This window comes from Emydura macquarii, unplaced genomic scaffold (assembly GCF_026122565.2).
Source record: "Emydura macquarii macquarii isolate MOO-44397 ecotype Brisbane River unplaced genomic scaffold, CSIRO-AGI_Emac_v2 contig_973, whole genome shotgun sequence".
NCBI classification, from domain to species: domain Eukaryota; kingdom Metazoa; phylum Chordata; order Testudines; family Chelidae; genus Emydura; species Emydura macquarii.
Genome location: NW_027131110.1, coordinates 708,334 through 728,845, shown reverse-complemented (window position 1 = coordinate 728,845; position 20,512 = coordinate 708,334). Strand labels below are relative to the sequence as shown.

The 20,512-nt window shown below is 41.8% G+C and overlaps 1 protein-coding gene across 3 annotated transcripts in view; it reads left to right on the top strand.

Annotated features, from left to right (window-relative positions):
• SMARCC1 (SWI/SNF related, matrix associated, actin dependent regulator of chromatin subfamily c member 1) overlaps positions 1-20,512 on the top strand; it is a 172,773-nt gene that overhangs the window by 89,851 nt on the left and 62,410 nt on the right. For all 3 annotated transcript variants that reach the window (XM_067544507.1, XM_067544506.1, XM_067544508.1), the window contains 2 exons: positions 8,562-8,820; positions 9,757-9,918. In XM_067544507.1, coding sequence (XP_067400608.1) covers positions 8,562-8,820; positions 9,757-9,918 — 421 coding nt within the window. The remainder of the gene's footprint in view (positions 1-8,561; positions 8,821-9,756; positions 9,919-20,512) is intronic.

Below are 20,512 nucleotides of genomic sequence, written 5' to 3'. Positions count from 1 at the left end.
TGCATGTGCTCTTAATTCCAGATTTTTACTAGCAGTGTCTCTTTAGGCCATAAATGCACTGTTGCCTGATCTATTGATTGCATATTGATTACCTAAGAATTCTCAGTTGGCACTCTGACATTTGGTAGGGTCTTGTTCCAAGATCAGGTCCAGTATTATTAAAATTACTCATCAGTCAGGAACCCCATGTGCATGGCTGCAATACTGACACTTAGGAAAAACCCTCTGTAATAGTTTTATTAACACAGTTAGCAAAGTTACAGACACTCCAACCCAGCAAGGTAGGTAGAGAATGCGCCTCTGAGCATCCACGTACTCTCACCAACCCTTGCAAAAGAACCTGAAGTGTTAGTCATTATCTTCCTTGTCACCACCACCAGTGGTCATCATCCCGGCCCCTCCCAAGAGTTGCATCTCCCAAGGCCCACAGGCTGGGATACAACTTCTATAATGCTGACGCTCTATGCCTAATGCATATTCAGTAAGGGATTCTCCACTTTTCCTTATTTGTATTTTCTCACCCTACTAATGTTGGGGTGTCCTTCTTTCTTGGTTACTATGCCTCTCTGCACCTCCTCCCTTCCCCCACTTTCATTTATCAAGAACAGAGTTAACCTTTTTCTTATGTGGGGATGATGTCTCTTACAAAATCCCCTAGTTTCAAGTACTGCACCTCTTGTGAGAGAGCCTTTCACTAGAATGGCTGACACTGTTTGTTTGGCCAGGGGAATCACGTATTCCAGCAAGATGTGGGATATGCAAGTCTTTTTCTAGGCTAGAAGGGAAAAAAAAGTCCAGGAAAGGCTGTTTAAAAGTGGATCTCTTTGGACTGTTCCATGAGGTTCCATAATATTAGGCCGATTCCACTAGAACTGTGGTCCCTTGAGCTCTATCTTTAAAAAATGTCTCCACCATGATTGACACTTGAAAAGCTGACACCTGGGGTTCCATACATAGATTTTTAAATGCTGTGCTGTGACAGGCATCTCGAGTGGACGCTTCTTTCGGTAGAACAATCCTTCATTCTCTATTTGGGTAAGACTCTAAGCTCCCATCTCCTTATTCAGGTCACTGCTTGGGGCTCATCTCAAATAGAGTACACATAGGAACAATCACTCGAAGAAGAAAAAGAAGTTACTTACCTGTATAGTAACCAGTGTTCTTTGAGATGTATTGTCCATGTGTGTTTTCAACAACTTGCCCTTCTTTCTCTCCGCTTAGGAGTCCTATTACGTGCCAGGGCTCTGCAATAGAGGGGGAAATAGAGAGGTAGTTAGTCCAGCTTCACTCTTTGTACTCTTGGTACAGGGCATGAGGGTGTTCAGGGCGCGTGCATGGACCGAGCAGACATTACTAGCAAAAATGTCTGATCATGTCCCATAAGCATATGCGTACCTTGATTGGAATCCACATCTGGATAATACATCGTGAAGAACTCCAGTTACAGTACAGGTAAGTAATTCCTCTTTGTTGATTTTGAATTTAAAAACGGGTGTAGTTTAGTGAAATGGAATCAGACAATTGAGGGATCCCCTGCAGTTTAGAATAATGGATGGTGGTGCCTCCACTCCTGAATTCATGAGGATACTTTTCATGAGGAAATTTGTTTTATCTTCCAGTAAAATGTGATTCCTATATCTGCAGCCCCAGGACCGTAATGTGCACCAGAGCATATCTTACGGTGCGGTGAGGTCTTAAGGCGAACAGATAGTTGCAAACCTGGTTTTACGCTATGAAAGAAACACCCTTGGAGTGATGTATATATTTGCAAGTAGGTGAAGGCTGAAAGTTCTGATAATGTTCACAGCTGCCGGGCTATGCCACAGAGTGTTAGAGGAAACTGCTAACATTCCTTTTTGAAGTGTATCTGTTTCTAGAATGCAGATGATTCTGTTAAATGTTTACTAACTTTTCTCCTTCATTACTATTAATAGGGGAGGCAAGTTAAGAGGTAGCCACCTAGTCATGTAATTATATAGGAAAACCATGGTGTGCGTTGACACACTATTCAGACTCTAGACTACAGAACTGTACTTTAATGTGTTCTCTTAGACTTTCTGGAAAAAGCTTCAGCAAATGAGTGCAAGAAGGTAGTGTTAGGCTGATTCTGTATAAATAACGCAAAAAATATGTTCTGTTGGGGATCCCCTGCAGGGCTACCACCTGGTCATCTGTACACAACTTCACATCCCACTACGCCATTGTCCAGCAGGCGTAGGACAACGCAGGCTTCGGCAGAGCAGTGCTGCAGGCAGCTCATCCGTAACTCCGGCCCACCTCCAAGGTATTGCTTTTGAGTCACCTACATTGGAATGGACATGAGCAAGCACTCGAAGAAGAAAAGACGGTTACTGACCTTGTAACTGTTGTTCTTCGAGATGTGTTGCTCATGTCCATTCCATGACCCACCTGCCGTCCCTGCTGCAGGAGCTGGCAGCAAGAAAGAACTGAGGAGGCATAGGGCTGGCAGTGCCTCATATACCACAGCATGTGTGGGGGGTTCCAGGGGGCAACGGAGCCAGCCTACGGATACTGCTAAAGGGAAGAAAGTTCTGATAACCATGCATAGAGGCATGCACACACCTACAATGGGATGGACATGAGCAACACATCTCAAAGAACAACAGTTACATGGTCAGTAACCTTCTTTTTCATGTTGGTGGAATAACTTTCCACCAACATTCTATTGACCATTTCCTTAAGGTATGTCTATACTGACAGCGGCAAAGTCGCCGCCATCAGTTCGATCTATCTGGATCGATTGAGCAGTCAGTGAAGACCCACTCAATCAATCCAGAAGTTGACACTGGTAAACCACCCCCTCAAGTGGCGTAGCGCTGCGTTGACAGGAATGCGGTTCCCATTGGCGCAGTGCAGTGAAGATGCTGCGCAGAAGGGAAGCACAGCAGTCACAGGAGTTACCCAAGCTACTCTGCATAACTTGGGTAACCCCCATCAACTGCCGCCAAATCGACAAGTATGTATAGACCAGGGCTTAGTGTTAGTTCATAACTTGACTAGCATGGAATGTTGTAGTTCCGCTAGAATGGAAGAGAAATAATAGAATGACTTGTGAAAATCCAACATCTGGATTGCAAATCTAACATTGCAACACCTCACTGCAGTAAATGAAGTTTTATACTTGGTTAAAACTGATTGGAAACTATGGTGATCCAGCCATGATCCTTTAATTTATACTGAAAGGTACTATACCTTTATGGTGTTCAAAAATGGCAAGAAAATGTCCCAGAGGAATAATCCAGATACATTTTCTGTGGCATTTGCTCACCTAATCCTGTTTCCTACATTTTGTGTGGAGAGTACAGCAGTGGACCAAGGTCATTCTGGAGGTCTGCAAATTTTTTTTTTTTTTTTTTTACCACTTATAGATATGCTAGGTTTAAACTCTGCAAGATAAACTGATTCAAAAGTTTCAACAAGGCAAAACTAAACCACTTATAAACCATCATACAAAACAAGCCTTCAGGCCACCTTGTATGGATGTGTTTCTTCAAATTGGTCAATGCACAACACATTTATCATATTTCAATTTTCAGCTCAGCTATCCATCTGGCTAGTCTCTTTCCACACCTTCCAAAGTGCTATTCAGCTTGTATTTTCCCTAGCTGACTCTCAGCATCCTTGACATCCCAAAATGTCCTGTGACAATAGATTACCATGGCTTTGATGAGAAACAATCATACCTGAGGCACTTGCTACTGCAAAAACACTTCCTTCCAGGCTTGTGAGGTCAGGACTCCAGTCTGAAAAGCAATTCATTCTAGGCTTAAAAAAAAATTAGTGCTGGAGAAAGGTGCTATACTTATAATCCTGGAGACTGAGGTCCTCTTTACCCCCAGCCCACAAGTGACAGCATATTCAACCCTTGTACAAGCTTCCCTCCCCTCAGTCCTAAATTGGAATAACTACCTCAGAGGGTGAGAGTGATAGTTCGATCTTCGGTCCATTTTAGTCTTTGGCATATCTACTGAAACTTCCAATGTCTTTTTACTTTTTGCACTTGTGTGTCTTAGAGTTCTCACAAGAGAATATTCTATCTAGAAATTTGACGCACCCATCACCATGCTATTGCAGTGCCTTGTGGGAATCGATATGTCAAGTAGTCTATTCAAAGCTGATCTACCTTTTGAGTCTCTCTCCTTCCCTGCAAGTGAAGAAAGTCCATGTAAATCTTCCTTGTGTGAGGGGAATATAAACCAGAAAACCTTGATGTTGTCCTGAAGATGAGGAAATTTCTGATAGTTCAGATATCTTGTAGAAGGGAGTTTAAAAGCAGCTGAGCAACGATTGTTTTCTCTTGCTCTAGACTTTCACCTTTGTAATGGGTGCATCCAGTGTTTTGAGAAATGCAATTGTCATAGGAAGTCCTGGTTGTAGTGAGAGTGGTCACTGCTGAGGTAGTCTGAGCCCAGTCTATTGAGGCCTCTAACCAGAGCCTTACATAAGATCTTGTCATCAGTGTGTGGGGAATGTAATATCCACAGGATCAGGTGAAGGACTCACATCTACCTGTTTGGAAGGAAGGCTGCTGCATTTAGAGCTACTTGAGGCTTTTTCAAGGCAGTTGTTGTTTCCAAGTACAGTATATTTCAGTAGTCCCTCATGGAGGTTACAAAAGGATGTGCCTAAATTGATATCCATTTGGATAGGGTGTTGACTCCTGGCCAGTTATAGATGGAAGAAGGTGGTCTGGTAGATACCACTATTTGTGAATCTGGTAGCAGTAAAAAAGCACTAGGAGGATCCTGAGGCTGAAAATTATTTTGATGGAGGACAGATCCCTCATTTCAAATTGGTGACAAATTTGATGGGGTCTTCAGAATACTTCCTTCTCTCAGTAGCATTGTTTCCATCTTGTCTGGGTTTATCTTCTCCTGGTGCTTTTCATTCAGATGCTGACCCACCATTTAGGCACTGGGACATTCTGGCAGGAGAATAGGTGGAGCTGAATGACGTCTGTATGCCGTTGACAAGTGAGTTCGTACTTTCTCATTGAGGGTTCTAGATGTGAAAGTGAAGGATCAGTGAGATCACTCAGAGGAAGGGTCTGAACACGCTCATAGCATTACCGCTCCCCACTTCAAAGGTAATGTGCTCCAGCAGTATCTTGTGATCAGCTGTGTAGAAAGTTGATGAGAGATGATGCAGGAATCTCAGTATGGATCTTGTTTTTGTGCGTGTAATGGCCAGGAGGAAATCTTCCATGAGTGCAGCTAGTGCTGCTTCTGTACCATATCCTGGGGTTAAAGACCCAATTGGGAAGTCTTGGATATTGAGAGAGGCCAAGTGTAGTTGTGAGATGGCTGTTCCCCGGCTTCCCTAACTTTGGTTATAGTGATCAACAGCATCTTAGGTACTGATCAGACAATAGAATGCTTTAAGGTAGATAGTTGATTTTTCTGTAAAGGAAGGCAATTTCATTTTTCGCAAGGCCCTTTATGGCTATCCACAACTGGTGGGAATCTGAATCCCTTCCTGGAACAACATTCCAACTCAGTCTGGTCCTTGGAACCAGACCTTTCAGTATATGACGAACCATGGAGCACCACTGCACCACTGGAACCATCGGACCCACCACTTTCCACCAGTGCATCATCGTCTCTGGATAAAGCACTCATCCACCCCATCCCTGTCCCCACTGGATGACCATGGGCAATACCAGGACCCCCCTGCGACGTACGGCCACTGCACTTAATCTACTTATAGAGGATGTCAAAGACCCCCAGGATGAGTTTTTAGACATCCTGCAGCCAGTGGGTCCGTCACGTGTTGTATTACTGATACACAACGCAACCCTCCAACATGCCCAAACAATGGGGGATGCCCCAGTCTACTGCACCTCAACTCCAAAGCGTGCAGAGATATGTTACTTTATTTCAGCCAGGAACACTGATTTCCTGGTCATGCATCCACCACCAAACTCGCTAGTGGTGTAGGCAGCAATTCGACAGGCTAGGCAACTACATTCCAAGACCACTCCTCCCGGATCATGCCGCAAAAAAGCTCGACCTGATTGAACAGAAGGTCTACTCATCAGCTGTCCTGCGGTTCCGTATAGCCGGCTACCAAGCAATACCAGCAAAGTATGACTTCAAGTCATACTCAAAACTAGCAGAGTTCCAAGCCTCCTTTCTGGAGGACAAACAAATGGACTTCAGAGCCCTTATCGAGGAAGGCAAACTGGTATCCAAGCTCTCTCTCCAGGAGGCGATAGATGCAGCAGACACAGCAGCATGCTCCCTAGCATCAGGGGTGGTGCTTAGAAGAGGCTCTTGGCTGCAAATATCTGGTTTCCCCAAGGAAGTCCAAACCACCCTGGAGGACCTCCTCTTTGACAACCAGAAACTATTTAGCAACAAGACTGATGAGAGCCTTCGTTCCCTTAAAGACTCTCGAGCTACACTTTGATCATTGGGCCTATTCACTCCAGCCCCTACCCGATTCCAAAATCGACAAACTTTCTGATCCAGATACCCCATCTGACCTACCTGCCAACCCTACCCTCCTTGCCAAAAGGAACACCACCACCACCACCAATGTTCCCAGAAACCCCAACACTCTAAAGCCTCTACTTCCACTACATCCACCTCCCATCAATGTCCTCTGAGACCTCCCTTTTGACTCTTCCTCAGAGATCCACAAACCCCATCCCAACCTTTCCCCAGCTTCCCCAGTCATTTTCGGGGGCCAAGCTCTCTTCACCCACAGTTGGAGCAAGATTACCACCGATCGATGGATACTGGACATCATACACCAGGGATACCTTATAGAATTCCACACCTTCACACCCCCACACCCTCCATCACCCACCTCACAGCTGCCTTGCAGATCGAACTCGAATACACCTCCTTCAGAAGAAAACACACACACTCCTCCTAAAGGGGGCCATAGAACGAGTTCCTCAACACTGGCAAGGCTATGGCTTCCATTCTCTCTACATCCTCACACTGAAAAATGGAGGAGACCTTTGGCCCATTCTGGATCTACAGATGTTAAATTGATTCATCCACAAATTCCGCTTCTGCATGGTTACACTCCCTCAAATTATCCCCTCCCACGCACGTGGAACCTGGTTCGCGTCTCTCGATATGAAGGATGCATACTTCCGTGTGGCCATTCATCCCACCCACCCCAAATTCCTTTGTTTTATGATGTGGCATTCTCATTACCAATTCCATGTCCTCACCTTCAGGATAGCCACCGCTCCTCCCGGGTTCACAAAGGTCTTTGTTGTCGTCGCAGCATATATGCACCTCCACATGAGGTGCCTCCAACAGTGGCTAAGATTGGTGGTACAACCCACAGAAGAACCATCTCAACAAACGAGTCTTCCTCCCACTATCAATAGTAACTTCCCTGTAATGGTGGTGCAACCCGTCCAAGGTCCTGGTGGGCACCACCTTTATCTCCAGTGTACCTACATCTTCTGAGCTTCGCCCAGACTCTTTATCGCTATGGCGGAACGCTATAGAGGCTGCGCTCTCTCTTCCCAATGCATCTCTAAATGGATTTCCCACTGCATCAAGAAGTGCTACTCCCTTTCCCAAGTCCCTCCACCACCAGGCATCATAGCTCACTCCACAAGGGCACAAGCCACCATGTCCACCCTCCTCGCATTCGTCCCATGGCATGACATTTGCAAGGCAGCAACATGGGCTTCTATTCACACGTTTACTGCACATTATGCCATTGCCAACTCATCAACCATGGATGCACCAGTGGGCCGCGCAATCCCACAAACTCTCACATCTGCTAAGCCCTTGTGCCCACCTCCACACTGATTACTGCTCGCTACACTACCCACCTCTGGAATCCACAGAGGGACCAGCACTCAATGAAGAAAGGGAAGTTACTTACTGTAACTGATGGTTCTTTGAAATGTGTGGTCCCTATCTGGATTCCGGACATGGGTGCGCATGTGTGCCATGTGCCGGAACTGTTTGGAGTAGACTCCATTGACCCGTGTGCACGCCTTGCATCAGCCACATGGTGCACCCAAGGTCTTATAAGGCTGCGCTGGTCGCTTCCCCCTCAGTTTCCTCTTACTGACAGGCATCGAGCCCATAGCGGAGGGGATGGTAGTAGGATTGCAATCCAGATGGGGACCACACATCTCAAAGAACCATCACTCCCCTTTGCTGCAGTCTGTTACAAAGGTTGGTGTGTTTAAATAGTCTCAATATAGGTTGTGTGTTGATTTACAAATTAAACAGTTGTTTTGCAAAATCTTCCAAGTTTTTGAACTAGTAATAAGAGAACCAGCTTGTGTGGTTGGAATACAAAATAAAAGACCAGCATTATACTGTCTACTGGTTCCCATAGCCTATAAATTCAACGTGGTGTTTAAGTGAGAGATCGTCCACTGTCTAAACAAGTTTTGATGAAAAATCAATGTTTATATACTCCCCTTCACATAGTTCCCCTTTCTTTACTCACTCTTCTGTTTGTCACCGCAATGGATGGCAGTGAAACAATACAACTTGTGTATACATAGCAATATTTGCAAAACAATTCTTACTCCTACTCTTCCTCTGTTGCAGGCTCTGGAGATGTACAAAGATGACTGGAATAAAGTCTCTGAGCACGTTGGGAGTCGCACCCAGGATGAATGCATTCTTCATTTTCTGAGACTTCCCATAGAGGACCCTTATCTGGAGAACTCTGACGCATCTCTAGGTCCATTGGCTTACCAGCCTGTACCTTTCAGCCAGTCTGGGAACCCAGTGATGAGCACTGTTGCTTTTTTGGCATCTGTGGTGGATCCTCGGGTGGCATCAGCTGCTGCTAAAGCTGCTTTAGGTATGGAGTCACCACGGCTGTCTTTCCTTATGGTTTTGTCTGGCATGTAACTTTGTGCTTGGCGCTGGCTTCCTCTTGAATTTCAGAAAGATCGGCTACTGTCTTTAGTGTTCCTCCAAAATGTAGCCAACATAAGTTGAAAACCAAATCAAATATCTGTACAATTATTCAGGGAAGAGTTACCAGTATGGTTATCATCTGTTTTGCGTTTTACCAGTGCTACTGAAATAAACTGACAGTGTATGGCTGACGAAGGTCTTTGGAAACCCTTCTGCTTTTTAAGGATGCCTTCATCTCCCTCCAGTCTGTTGCCTTCTATCATTAGGAATGGCCTAGTTATTACTTAGTCCTGTCTCGAGTGTAGGGGACTAGACTAGATAATGTATTGAGGTCCCTTCCAGTCCTACACTTCCATGATTCTATGAACCATTAATGGGTTAATGTTTGTAAAGCACTGTATATGTGCCCAGTATTATTTTTTATCATAATTTGGTTTAAATGTACATTAAGAAATACTGCTACAATGTTAAATCACTTATTTGGAATCTTGTAGAAAAAAAGATAAAACAAAAAGATCCTAGCTGTTGATTTCAGTTCTGTTAATTTTAACTTGTTGCTTTCCTGGTTGTGTATGCAATTCATGGTTGGATAGAATAGTTCCTGCATACTCGGTAACTGATCATTTCATTTTCTGTAGATAGGATAAATGTGCTGATTTGCATTTGTAGAATTTGGAAGAGGTGTTAACTCTCACTACTGCTAACTGCCACATTTAAGGGAGGAAATGAGCTTCTTTATATTACAAGTGAGGAGGAACTTCAGAATATATTGAAAATTCATTTTGTCATCATATTTACGTGTGGGTCTGTGAAAACTGTTTATTTTTGACCAGTGACGTGCAGACACAATAGTATTTCCTCTACAATTCTTTAACAGAGGAATTTTCTCGGGTTCGAGAAGAGGTACCACTGGAACTAGTTGAAGCCCATGTCAAGAAAGTGCAGGAGGCAGCAAGAACCTCTGGAAAGGTGGATCCAACATACGGGCTAGAGAGCAGCTGCATTGCTGGAACGGGTCCAGATGAGCCAGAAAAGCTTGGTAGGTTGAAAGTCTTGAATGCAGAAATTTCTGCAAATCAGGTTTATCTTGAGTACTTTTTATCAGCCAGAAACCAGCATATATATTATCTATATAGAGTATGATAATAGCATGAATCTGTTAGTCTTTAATATACCATCTCTCTCTTTGGTCCCCCATTACTTTGTCTGTACTTAATAGGTCAGAAAGAGACCTAGACAATTATTGAACAAATAATTGTCAGCAATACGTCTTGCATATAGTTTATCATAAATCAGTTTTGTATCAACAATTCCAGGAACGTTGAAGCTAAATGTGTGACACATTTGTCTGCGGCAAAGTTATGGTTAGTGTCCAATAGCGTTTAGGGTCTTTTAAACATAAACATTTTTATAATGTACAGCTTTCCTGCATGGAACTTGGACTACATTGTAAATGCCACCCATTTATTCCTATTGCTAACATTTGAATATAGAAAGTTTGTAGTGTTTGCTGATGAAGTCTTAAACATTTATATAAAAGTATAAATAACTGGTACCTGACATGACTTGTTAGTAGTTGTTGTTAGACCTGTGGCCCAAACAGGACTCTTACTGACACAGTAACTGGTATGCACAATTGTAAGACATAAAAGGGTTAAGAAGAGACATGATAAAAGTATATAACATAATGGATCATGTAGAAAAGGTATATTTGGAAATTTTGTTCTCCCAGTCCCGTAACACAAGAACAAGAGGACACTGAATGAAATTAAAAGATGGGAAATTCAGAACTGATAAAAGAAATGTCTTTTCACACAACACTTAGTTAGACTATGTAACTCATTGCCACAGGAAGATGTTGAAGCCAAGAATTTAGCAAGGTTCAGAAGGGATTGGACACTTATAAGTAACTAGTATATCCAGAGTTGTCATAATAAATTATAAACATTTAGGAAGGAATCTTAAATTACGTGCTTCAGGGTTTAAGCCAATGTCTAAATATCAGTAATTGGGATGAGACCTACTCGGGGGGGGGGGGCAGATTATCCCACATCTGTCTACTGCAGAGTTCTTACACCTACCTCTGAAGCCTCTGATACTGGACAAGATGGACTTTGGTTCGGATCCAGAATGGCACTTCAGATGTTCCGATTCATAAGACTCAAAATGAAAACACAATCACTTGGGAAATATACAAGCAGACGAAACAAAACACTTAAATATTCCAGAGGGAACAATTCTGCATTAGCCCCATGGTAGTGAGGGGGGTTCAGACCATATGAGACATAATGCCTTCCATCTCTAATAGCTATGATAAAACCAACTGGATTGTATGGCTTTGTCAAAATGGAAGTACAGATGTGTTTTTCTTCATCTCCATTCTATTTTCATGACTTTCTTCCCGGTTGTGTTTTGAGCATGGTGTTAGACAACAGTAATGATGAGAAAAGTGTTTCATTAGACCTGAACTGCAGATTGATGGCGTATATTGGCTAGTGATGATTTCGTGTTGCATAGTTTGGGCCATTCTTAGACTTTAAAAACTCTAATGTAGTTAGTAACTATCACAGTTGAGCTGAGTTTCTAATGTGCAGGTGCTTTTGCTTTATTGAGTTACTTCAGTAGATACTCTGATATACAAGAGTAATATTTTAGGCTATAATTATTCATGCTACAAAAATTATCTATTCTGCAGATGTGTAGAAACTGTGCAGCTGTTGCTTCTCCTAGAATACATGGAAAATCCCTGTTTGACTACCCTTTTCACTAAAAACTAACCACTCTTTAAATCCCATTCTTAAAAGGAGAATGTAAATTGTATAACTCAGATTTCTGTTTAGTTCCTTAATTCCTGCAGCATAGCTGCTCTTATTTCTTCCATTTGGTTTACCGCACAGTGTGCCCATGGGGACTCTGCTATATACCCACTAAAGTGCAAAAAGATTTTAATCTTTAAACATTCAGTAAAGATCTGGCAGCACTGTTAATGTTTGTCAGTACATTTTTAATATCTCAGATTTTCTGTGCAGCATTGGTTGGCTGGTGTCTTGTTCATGCTCCCACAAATAATTTGTGGGTGAAACTAGGGTTTGTGCCAGAGAAGCATGTCTCGTACCAGATAAAGCTGAGCATAGTGTAATCTGGATAGGGGGCAAGCTTTGCTTCAAGCTCTACCAGCACATCTCATGCCTTACCTGCTGTATCCCCATTACTCCAGACCTGAGTAGAGTACCAAATTGTGTAGCAGTTTTGTGAGGTGGGCTCATGGGAACTAGGAGCACAAAAGCACACTAAACACCTTCCGCTCTGATCCTTATTCCCTATTGAAGTAGGTATATGTGTACTGTGTGCACTACTTATTTTTAAAAATCTCGTGTGTATAAACTGGACAGTGTTTACTTTAAACTAAAAATACTGCTGAATACCCACTGTATTTCACGTTAGACTTGTCAGATTTTTTTTAAAAAATAACAGAAACTGTAATTAGCAAGCTATTCCATAGTGCTCTGTCGCCTCTTGTCAGTTCCACAAGGTGGAGCAGGGCACAGCTGATGTGGAGAAGCATAGACCTTTGAAATGACATGACAGATAGACGCTGAAAAATAATCATGGCATCTGGAATACCTGCTGTCTGTGTCTGTGTCGCATTGTTTTGTTATGTGGAATTGACAAGAGGAGTTACAGTCCTCTAAGTCATTAAAGGAAGAATGGTTTCATTTTTCTTATCTGAGAGTCTCATGTAAAACAAATCTAAATATCCTCCATCTTAGATTAAAGTTAAATTGGCAGTCACATTAAAATTATCAATGGACTTAATCCTATTTTCACTTGAGTCTTACAGTTTGCTAGTGAGTCTTGCCCAGCAGGATTTGAGATTACAGGAGTGGACTTCACTGGGGCATGAGCCATTAAATTAGTTAGTCATACATCATTAGTATGTTAAACTGGCCCATCAGTTGCCCTTTTCCCCCAAAAGATTTATCCACTAGTTGCAAATACAGATTTTGTAGCCTTTGCCATTTAATAAGGGTATGTGGAAAGTCAACAATCAGAACATGATTATTTCTGAAAGATATGAGAACTGGGTTCTACAACTAATACTGGCCTGTTATAGTTAATGTGATTTGTATTGGACTGTGACTAATGGAATAATTTAGGACAACAGCAGATGGTTCTCCCTGGGGGAGCTTCACAGCAAGTGTAAACTGGGTCACTCGACAATCTGCATGGCCTTTCACCTCAAAACAGCTTTGCAGTGGAAGGCACAGGGGAAGAATCTACCGAGGTTGCATTTGCAGTGGTGTTTTTAATATGCTAAAGTACAGCTGCATGGCATTTGCTGACTGAAAAAGCTAGCTATGCTTGCATGACTTGAACTGAAGTATTACACCTAAAGATGTCATCCTTGAAAACTAAATTATCTATTTAGGAAACACTATAATTAAAGTTCATTAATTGATGTAGTCTAGAAATAAAATTATAGCTCCACTAGTCTCTTTTGAAAACTATTTTAATATTGATATATTTCATTGTCACATGGGCAATGTGAGTGGAATAGACTGTGGGAGCTGCAGTTAGTCTAGAATTCTGATCTGTAATAACCTTTGTGGTTTGCTGTATTCGAAGCTGACAACCAGCTTCCTTTACATCAATACGTGGAGCCATTATAGATAATTAGAGTCGAGCATAGATCGGATTAAATGGTTAACATGATAGATGCTGTGAATCAAGGACATCTATAATTTCTCTTCCGAATGCACTGGGAGCCCTCATCATAGGAGCCTTTGTTCACTGTTACATTTAAAGGCAGGATCAAGCCCTTAATAATCAGCCTCATCTTCCTGTATTTCATGGTTTTTAAGAAATACATAATAAAAACATCTACTTGTTACCAGTTTTGTTTGCACACACACTTTGCAAGATGCACATTGATGTTTGCCCAGATGCACTGTGGACAGGATTAAGTTCTAATTGCTTGTACAAAGAGCCACTTGAATGCCAGAATCTTAAAGGTACGGCCAGCTCCATTCTGGAGAGATGCAAGATGTCTCGAGAAAAGCAGTTCCCCAAACTAACTCTTAGTATGTTTTTGCTATCTTGTAATCTATACAAAAATTAACTTCCACATACATTCTTCAGAGCCTCTTTGACTTTGCTCCAAACATTCCTGTACCCAAATCCAATAATAGCCCTGCACTTTCTCCTCCCCTTCTGTCCCTGCCCACACACCTGTCCATTCCAGAGGCAGAGGAGCTAGCTATACGGGTTTTTGGAGCAACAAGACCTTATATCTGAGTGTTAGGCAAGTGTGGGGAGGAGGGAGAAAAGAGCACCACCCAGCGCCAGCAACTCAGCATTTTTGGGTCAAGCCCACCAGCTCAACACCTGCCCCCACTTCTAGCAGGCAGCACCCTGTCTAGCCCCCAAAATCTCCTACTGGATCTTCAGATGACCCAAACCCCACAATCATTTTTTGGCTGCAAAAGATTGTCTCTCCATAACGCCTTTCTGTGGTAGAGTCCAGGATGATTGAGCTCATGAACCCAAGAAGGTTAGGAACTACTGGATTTGATCAGTAACCTGTTGACTGGAGACAGTGCCTATATATTACTCCACAGTGATGTTTACACACTTTACAGCCAGGTACAGCCCTTGCCCATCTATCTCAGACTTTGTAAATGTTTTAATTAATAAATGCACTGTAACTATCATTGGGGATTTCAGTGTGGGTGATATTGAAGAATGTTGAGTTTGCTGGGACGAGTTATAGTACTCTGTTCTTCTGCAATGATTCCATTCAAGGATCTCAAAGCACTATACCAAATATTAAGCAAACCTCCGTTCTGTTTTGTTCTGTTTTATACAGGTTCTTCTCCTGCTCTATTACTGTACTCTCTAAGCCCCTTAAAGTAGTGCATTAAGCGATGTGATTAACATCTGTCACATGTGCTTGGTTCTTTCGCTTTTCCTCTTCACACAAAAAAATTGTATGTGCAGTACAGTGTGGTGTTTTGGTATGAATGTGGCTGGAGTTTTTTATGTTTTTAGTGCTCTGTGTGTGTGTGTTAGAGAAGGCAGGTCAAAGAAGTTCACCTTGCACTTGGACTAGTAGGTGGTGAGACTTGTGATGGCACTTAATTCCTTTAGGAGCTTTTTCTACAGCTTCAGACCAGCCCTGGGAAAGCTCTGTCTATGGCACAGATAATCTTTGCCCTTGTAGTAAAAAGTTCCATTGTGCCTGAGGAGTGGCGTTGTCTCCCTGGTCCTCATCCCAGAGCATTAGGTGATCTTTACTGTGTGCAGACCATTGAGTGCCTTCAGGATCAGGACCAAGTCCCTGAACTTGATGTCATATTCTAGGGAATGTGTTCATGGTAGCCTGTGTTGCTGAGGAGATGTACTTCAGCATTCGGTACTAGTTGGAGTTACCTAAAAGCTGAAGGTTTCATGCCCAAGTATACTGCATTGCAGTAGTCCAGATAGGGAGGTGACAAAGGACTAAGACCTAGGAGCATTTGCTCTGACCACAGGAGCACACAGTTCTGAGCTGTAGCTTGTCTGTTACCAAAAAAAAGTAGTCAGGAAATTCTAATCTAACTTACTGTGGACATTATAATTACAAATTAATCGGTATGGAGCTTCATCAGCTGAGTAGCTGCCTTGGGGATTTGGCCACTTTGCATCATCTCTCTTCTAGGCCTATTTGAATTGAGTTGAGATAGATGGAGTGTATTGAACAATAGTTTAGGTTTCCATAAAGACTTTAAAAAAAACAAAAAACAAAAAACCAAACAGGAGCAAGTTGTTAGCCCACTCCTAACCCCCTACCAAGAAGGACGGCGGACTCCCTTTAGTCTGGCTCCTATCCATCAACCTGTCTGGCACGGGTGGCCTGTCAGGAGTTATGCTCTCGCCATCATAACTCTTCAGATCATGGGGGCACTCAAGCCTTCCGGCCATGTGAAGACATAGTCCATGGAACTGATGTAGAAGAGGTCTGACGTTTCACGTCTTGGCAACACTGTGTACCGCAGATGGAACGCATGAAGACATTAAATCCAGAATAGCAAAAGCCAATCATGCCTTTGTAACTTTAAAGCTGAACTGAAGAAACAGAAATCTTTGCCCTCCAAGCTAAACTTAGAGTATTCAACACCATTGTAAAGTCAGTCTTACTCTGTGGCGCTGAAACTTGGAGATTTATTAAGATCTTGCTATCTAAACTCCAGGTTTTCATAAACCATTGCCTTAGACAAGTCCTTATTATCAGACGATGAAAAAAATCACAAATTACAGAACAAAAATGGAGATGGCTAGGATATACATGGAGGAAAGACCCAAATAACGTAAGACAGGCATTGGACTGGAGCCCCCAGGTCAAGAGGCAAAAAGCTAAGCCATGGATAACATGAAAATGCCCAAGAGAAGAACTGAAAATTCTCAAAATGAGATGGAAGAAAACAAAGAGACTGGCAAAGATGGAAGGCCCTGTGCTCTGCATAAAATAGAGAGGCATAAGAGAGAGAGTGTTGAACTTCACCACTCTTGTTTTTATGAATGGTTTTGCACCAGCTCCTCCTGCGTCTGTGCACTTGAAAGTTTCACAGGCAGGATAAACATACATAAAGATGGTCATTTTATCTCCTGTATTTTTGGCAGGCACATCTCCTGGTGTGACTTGACTGAGTGCAGATGTTGCTAAAATGAACAATCTGGGAATATTTTACTTATTCATGTCCTTGCAAGAGCTCTCTGAGCTAGTACAGTGCCTTTTCAGCACTGGTGATAAATATCCATCCTTTCTTCATGAAAGTGTTCACAACTGCTTGCACAAGCTTTCAGTGAACGACCTATTCCTCTCTGGGGAAGGTTCATCTGTTCGTTGCCTTGCCCACATGTTCAGGCTTTAGTTGATGGCTATATTTGGGGTCGGGAAGGAATTTTCCCTTGGGGCAGATTGGCAAAGGCCCTGGGGTTTTTCGCCTTCCTCTGGGGCATGGGGCCACTTGCTGATGGATTCTCTGTAACTTGAAGTCTTTAAACGATGATTTGAGAACTTCAGTAACAAGTTAAGGAACTATTACAGGAGTGTGAGGGGTGAGGTTCTGTGGCCTGTGTTGTGCAGGAGGTCAGACTAGATGATCATCCTTAAAGTCTATGAGTCATGCTGAGCAGGTAGACGTTTCACAGAGTACAAGTATGGGGAAGCTCTAACTAATGTGCATTCCTACCTTTCACCAAGCCTGGAGAAAAAATGGTGCCGGTTACTAGCAAGATTTCCATAACTTGGGGCCATTCATCATTCAGTCCAGATCTCCCTTTCCATTGCTAATACTTTGTTTATCCAGAATCAGTTTAATATTTGTTCATATTAAAGAGTGTTATAATGAATTGTGTAAATGGGTCCTATCAGTGAAAATGAAGGGAGCCAACCTGGTCTAAGGGCACCTCTGAATTACTCATCAAGCTTAAACACATTTTAAAGATAACTTTGCATTGATGCTTGGTTTTGCTTATTGTTCTACTGATGAGAGTGGGGAGTTCATTTATCTGGTTAGGCTGAGTGTGTCTCATGTAGCTTGCTCATAATCTGATTAGAGAAGTAAACAGAGTTCAGCACTTCATAATTTCCCTGTTGACTTGAAGTCTGTTTCATTTCTCCAGTTTTAGAGTCAAATGGAGTTTCCTTAGAAGCCAATCATAGGTTCCTCATTACTAACCAATAGGTGGTGCTACCTAACTATGCAGAGCAGCCTGTTGTTGTCTTTTACCATTAAAACTAGGAATGTCTGATTCCTGGGGTACGGGTGAGGTGTGCTTTTAGGCTGGGGGTGCTGTGTTCCTCCTTGGGATGATTCCTTACATTGCTTGAAAGCCATCTAACCTCTTGCTGCTTAAGAAACATCATTTCCTGAACCATATAGTTTTTCTCCACCAGAAAGATGAGTGCTGTGATGCAGGACCTGCTAAAGGGGACTGTGGAGACAGAAACCCATGGGGCCCTGTAAGAGGGATACCAAGCACTCCCGATAGAAGGGAAGGAAGGTTATCACCATCAGTTTGTGTTGGGGGGACACGTTCTCCAGATGACTAATTCCCATCTAAATTGTCAGTTTTGTATATTTGTCATTAACCTGATCAGATTTTGTTTCTGGTTTGCAGCAAAATCAACCAGGGCCATGTCTGTATCTCCCTGGAATACAAGCATCCTTTGTTTTGTCATTTGTATCCAGAGAGTCAAAATATGTTATTCTCAGATCCACGTACTTTTCACATTTGGTTTTAATACTTATTTTTTTACAGGAGTCTAGTCTCCTTAATACATTAAATTCATTTTGAAATTCCCACTATTATGATAGTTGAAATGGCTTAAAATGTAGAGGTAGAAACCTGCATAACCTCAGATAAATTAAATTCGGTTTCCCCGGAAACTAATAAGCAGAGACTTTTTGAGTTTCCTTTTTCATTTCATTCATTTAATATTCCTGCATGCCCCCTTCAGTATGAGCAAGAAATGTAAAGTGGTTCGTGCTGCCTGGAGGCCTGCAGTCACAGCACTGTCACTGCAAATAATGGCTCTGTAGCCAATGCAATAAGACAGTTTTCAAAAGCCATCAACTACTACCTGGCTAAACTTGTCATCCTGACTTTTTTATTTTTTATTAAAACAAAATTTTATTATTACAGTCACTACTACACAACCTTGGTTACATCAGGAATTATGAACATGTGAAAATGCGACTGTAATCAAATTTAATTAGTAGTCAAACATATCCATGTTTAGTCTCATCCCAGAGGGGAATTTTTTTTTGGAATTTTGAGGAAAATTCTTTTAGTTTTGTAATGAAAGGGAGGGTGGGAAATAAACCAAACTTACAGTGGGGAAGTGTAAAATGTATTTGTGTACTTTTTTTGTTGCTGAATTTTAAAATGTAACATATTTCAGATAGTCTAGTCTCACTGAGAACTAATCCTTTACTTTGCAACAAATACAGGAGTTACAATTTAAAAAGTAAACCAGATGAGAATGATGTTGCCTCAAGGTGACATCATAACTAATAAATGCATAGAAAGATTTAAATGTAGAAAACTTTCTCATAGGCAGTTTGCAAGTCAGAAATATTCTTTTTAAAAGAATAAATGTGTTTTATGAGTGAAATTTTATGCCACTGCAAAGATGGCACACTGTGTTGGGTAGAGCCTTTCTTCTTTAGATCTGATCAGCTACACAGGTTCAGAAGGGCATATAGTAGTTGTTGTAAGAGCACAATGAAGTATTGGTTGAGCATGTGAACTCCACAAGCATAAATAGATTAACTGCAAGGAGTTCACAAATTCACACCAAAGAGCTCTGGATTTTTTTATAGGTGAGTTAGATAAGTACAGGAACAAATGTAAATGCTTTATAGAAAATTGAAGTTCAGAGTCTTATTGTTCATTAATTCAATCACATTGCTTGCATGGTATATTTTCTGTTGACCACATCTTACATTTACAGTGTAACGTGGTAAGAAACTGTTTTAATAGAATGAGATGGAGTATTGTGTATAAGTGAGAGCATGATACTGGGAGTTGTGACTCTTTGGCTCTACCCTTGCATTTTCATTGACTGATATTGGGCAAGTTTTCCCTTTTGTAAACTGGAGGTAATATGTACTGCACAAAGGTCTGGGGAGGCCTTGTTTAATGTTTGTAAAGAGCTAATAGGGCCTTTGATAGCAGTTGCTATAGAAATGCAAAGTATGTTTATAATAGCCTGCTTGATGGGTAGAAAGAGCAACGGACTGGAGAATATGCTGTAGGAAGCAATGTTGCACTAGCCCCTAAGACGTGAACTAAATAGGAATTAATGAGCATCAGTAGTCTCTAATTTCTGTGATTTATTGGACTAAAGTGTATCAGTCACCCAAGTGGTGATCACCATTTTCCTGAAAAGTATTATCCTAAGAATTTCATTATTTTGAAATCAGGATAACATGTTTAATGGGGTTTTTTTTGTTTGTTTGTTTGTTTGCCAACTCAGTATTAAAGCAAAATGGAAACTTAATATTACTCGGGGGACAGAGGAACATGCAGTACTGTTGTGAGTAGAGGAAAAAAGGCTGTCTTACACGTTGTATATTACTTTTCAGTATTACGGTGGCTGCGGTTAGAGAGCTCACGTGATTATTTTAATTATAACCTTTTATTATCAAATGCAATTCAGAGTGTATAAACAGCAGGGAGTTCTTTTGCCACTTAGTGAAATTTCAAACTGCTGAGCAAAGCGAGATTGGTCATTCTGACTTGGAGAGCTACATGAATCAAAACTTCAGAATTGCTTCACTGTTCCTCACGGCCCATTTTCTAATCAGTCATTTTTGTTTTATACATAATGCAGGCATCCTGTTTTGCTGCCGCTTTTGCACATGAATTCCTTCGGTTCCTCTGTACTGAAAGATACTTGGGAATTTTGGGTTGCCAGCAGCTTGGAGCTCTGACTAAGCTGCGCTTAAACAGAATTTTATATATTGTTTCTGTAGAATTTTCTGGTTTGACTTCTATTAGCTTTACACCCCATTAAGCTCACCACTCTCAATTCCCTATTCTTTGGTTCTCGTGTTGCAAAGGACAGACTGAAACTTCCTTCGTAA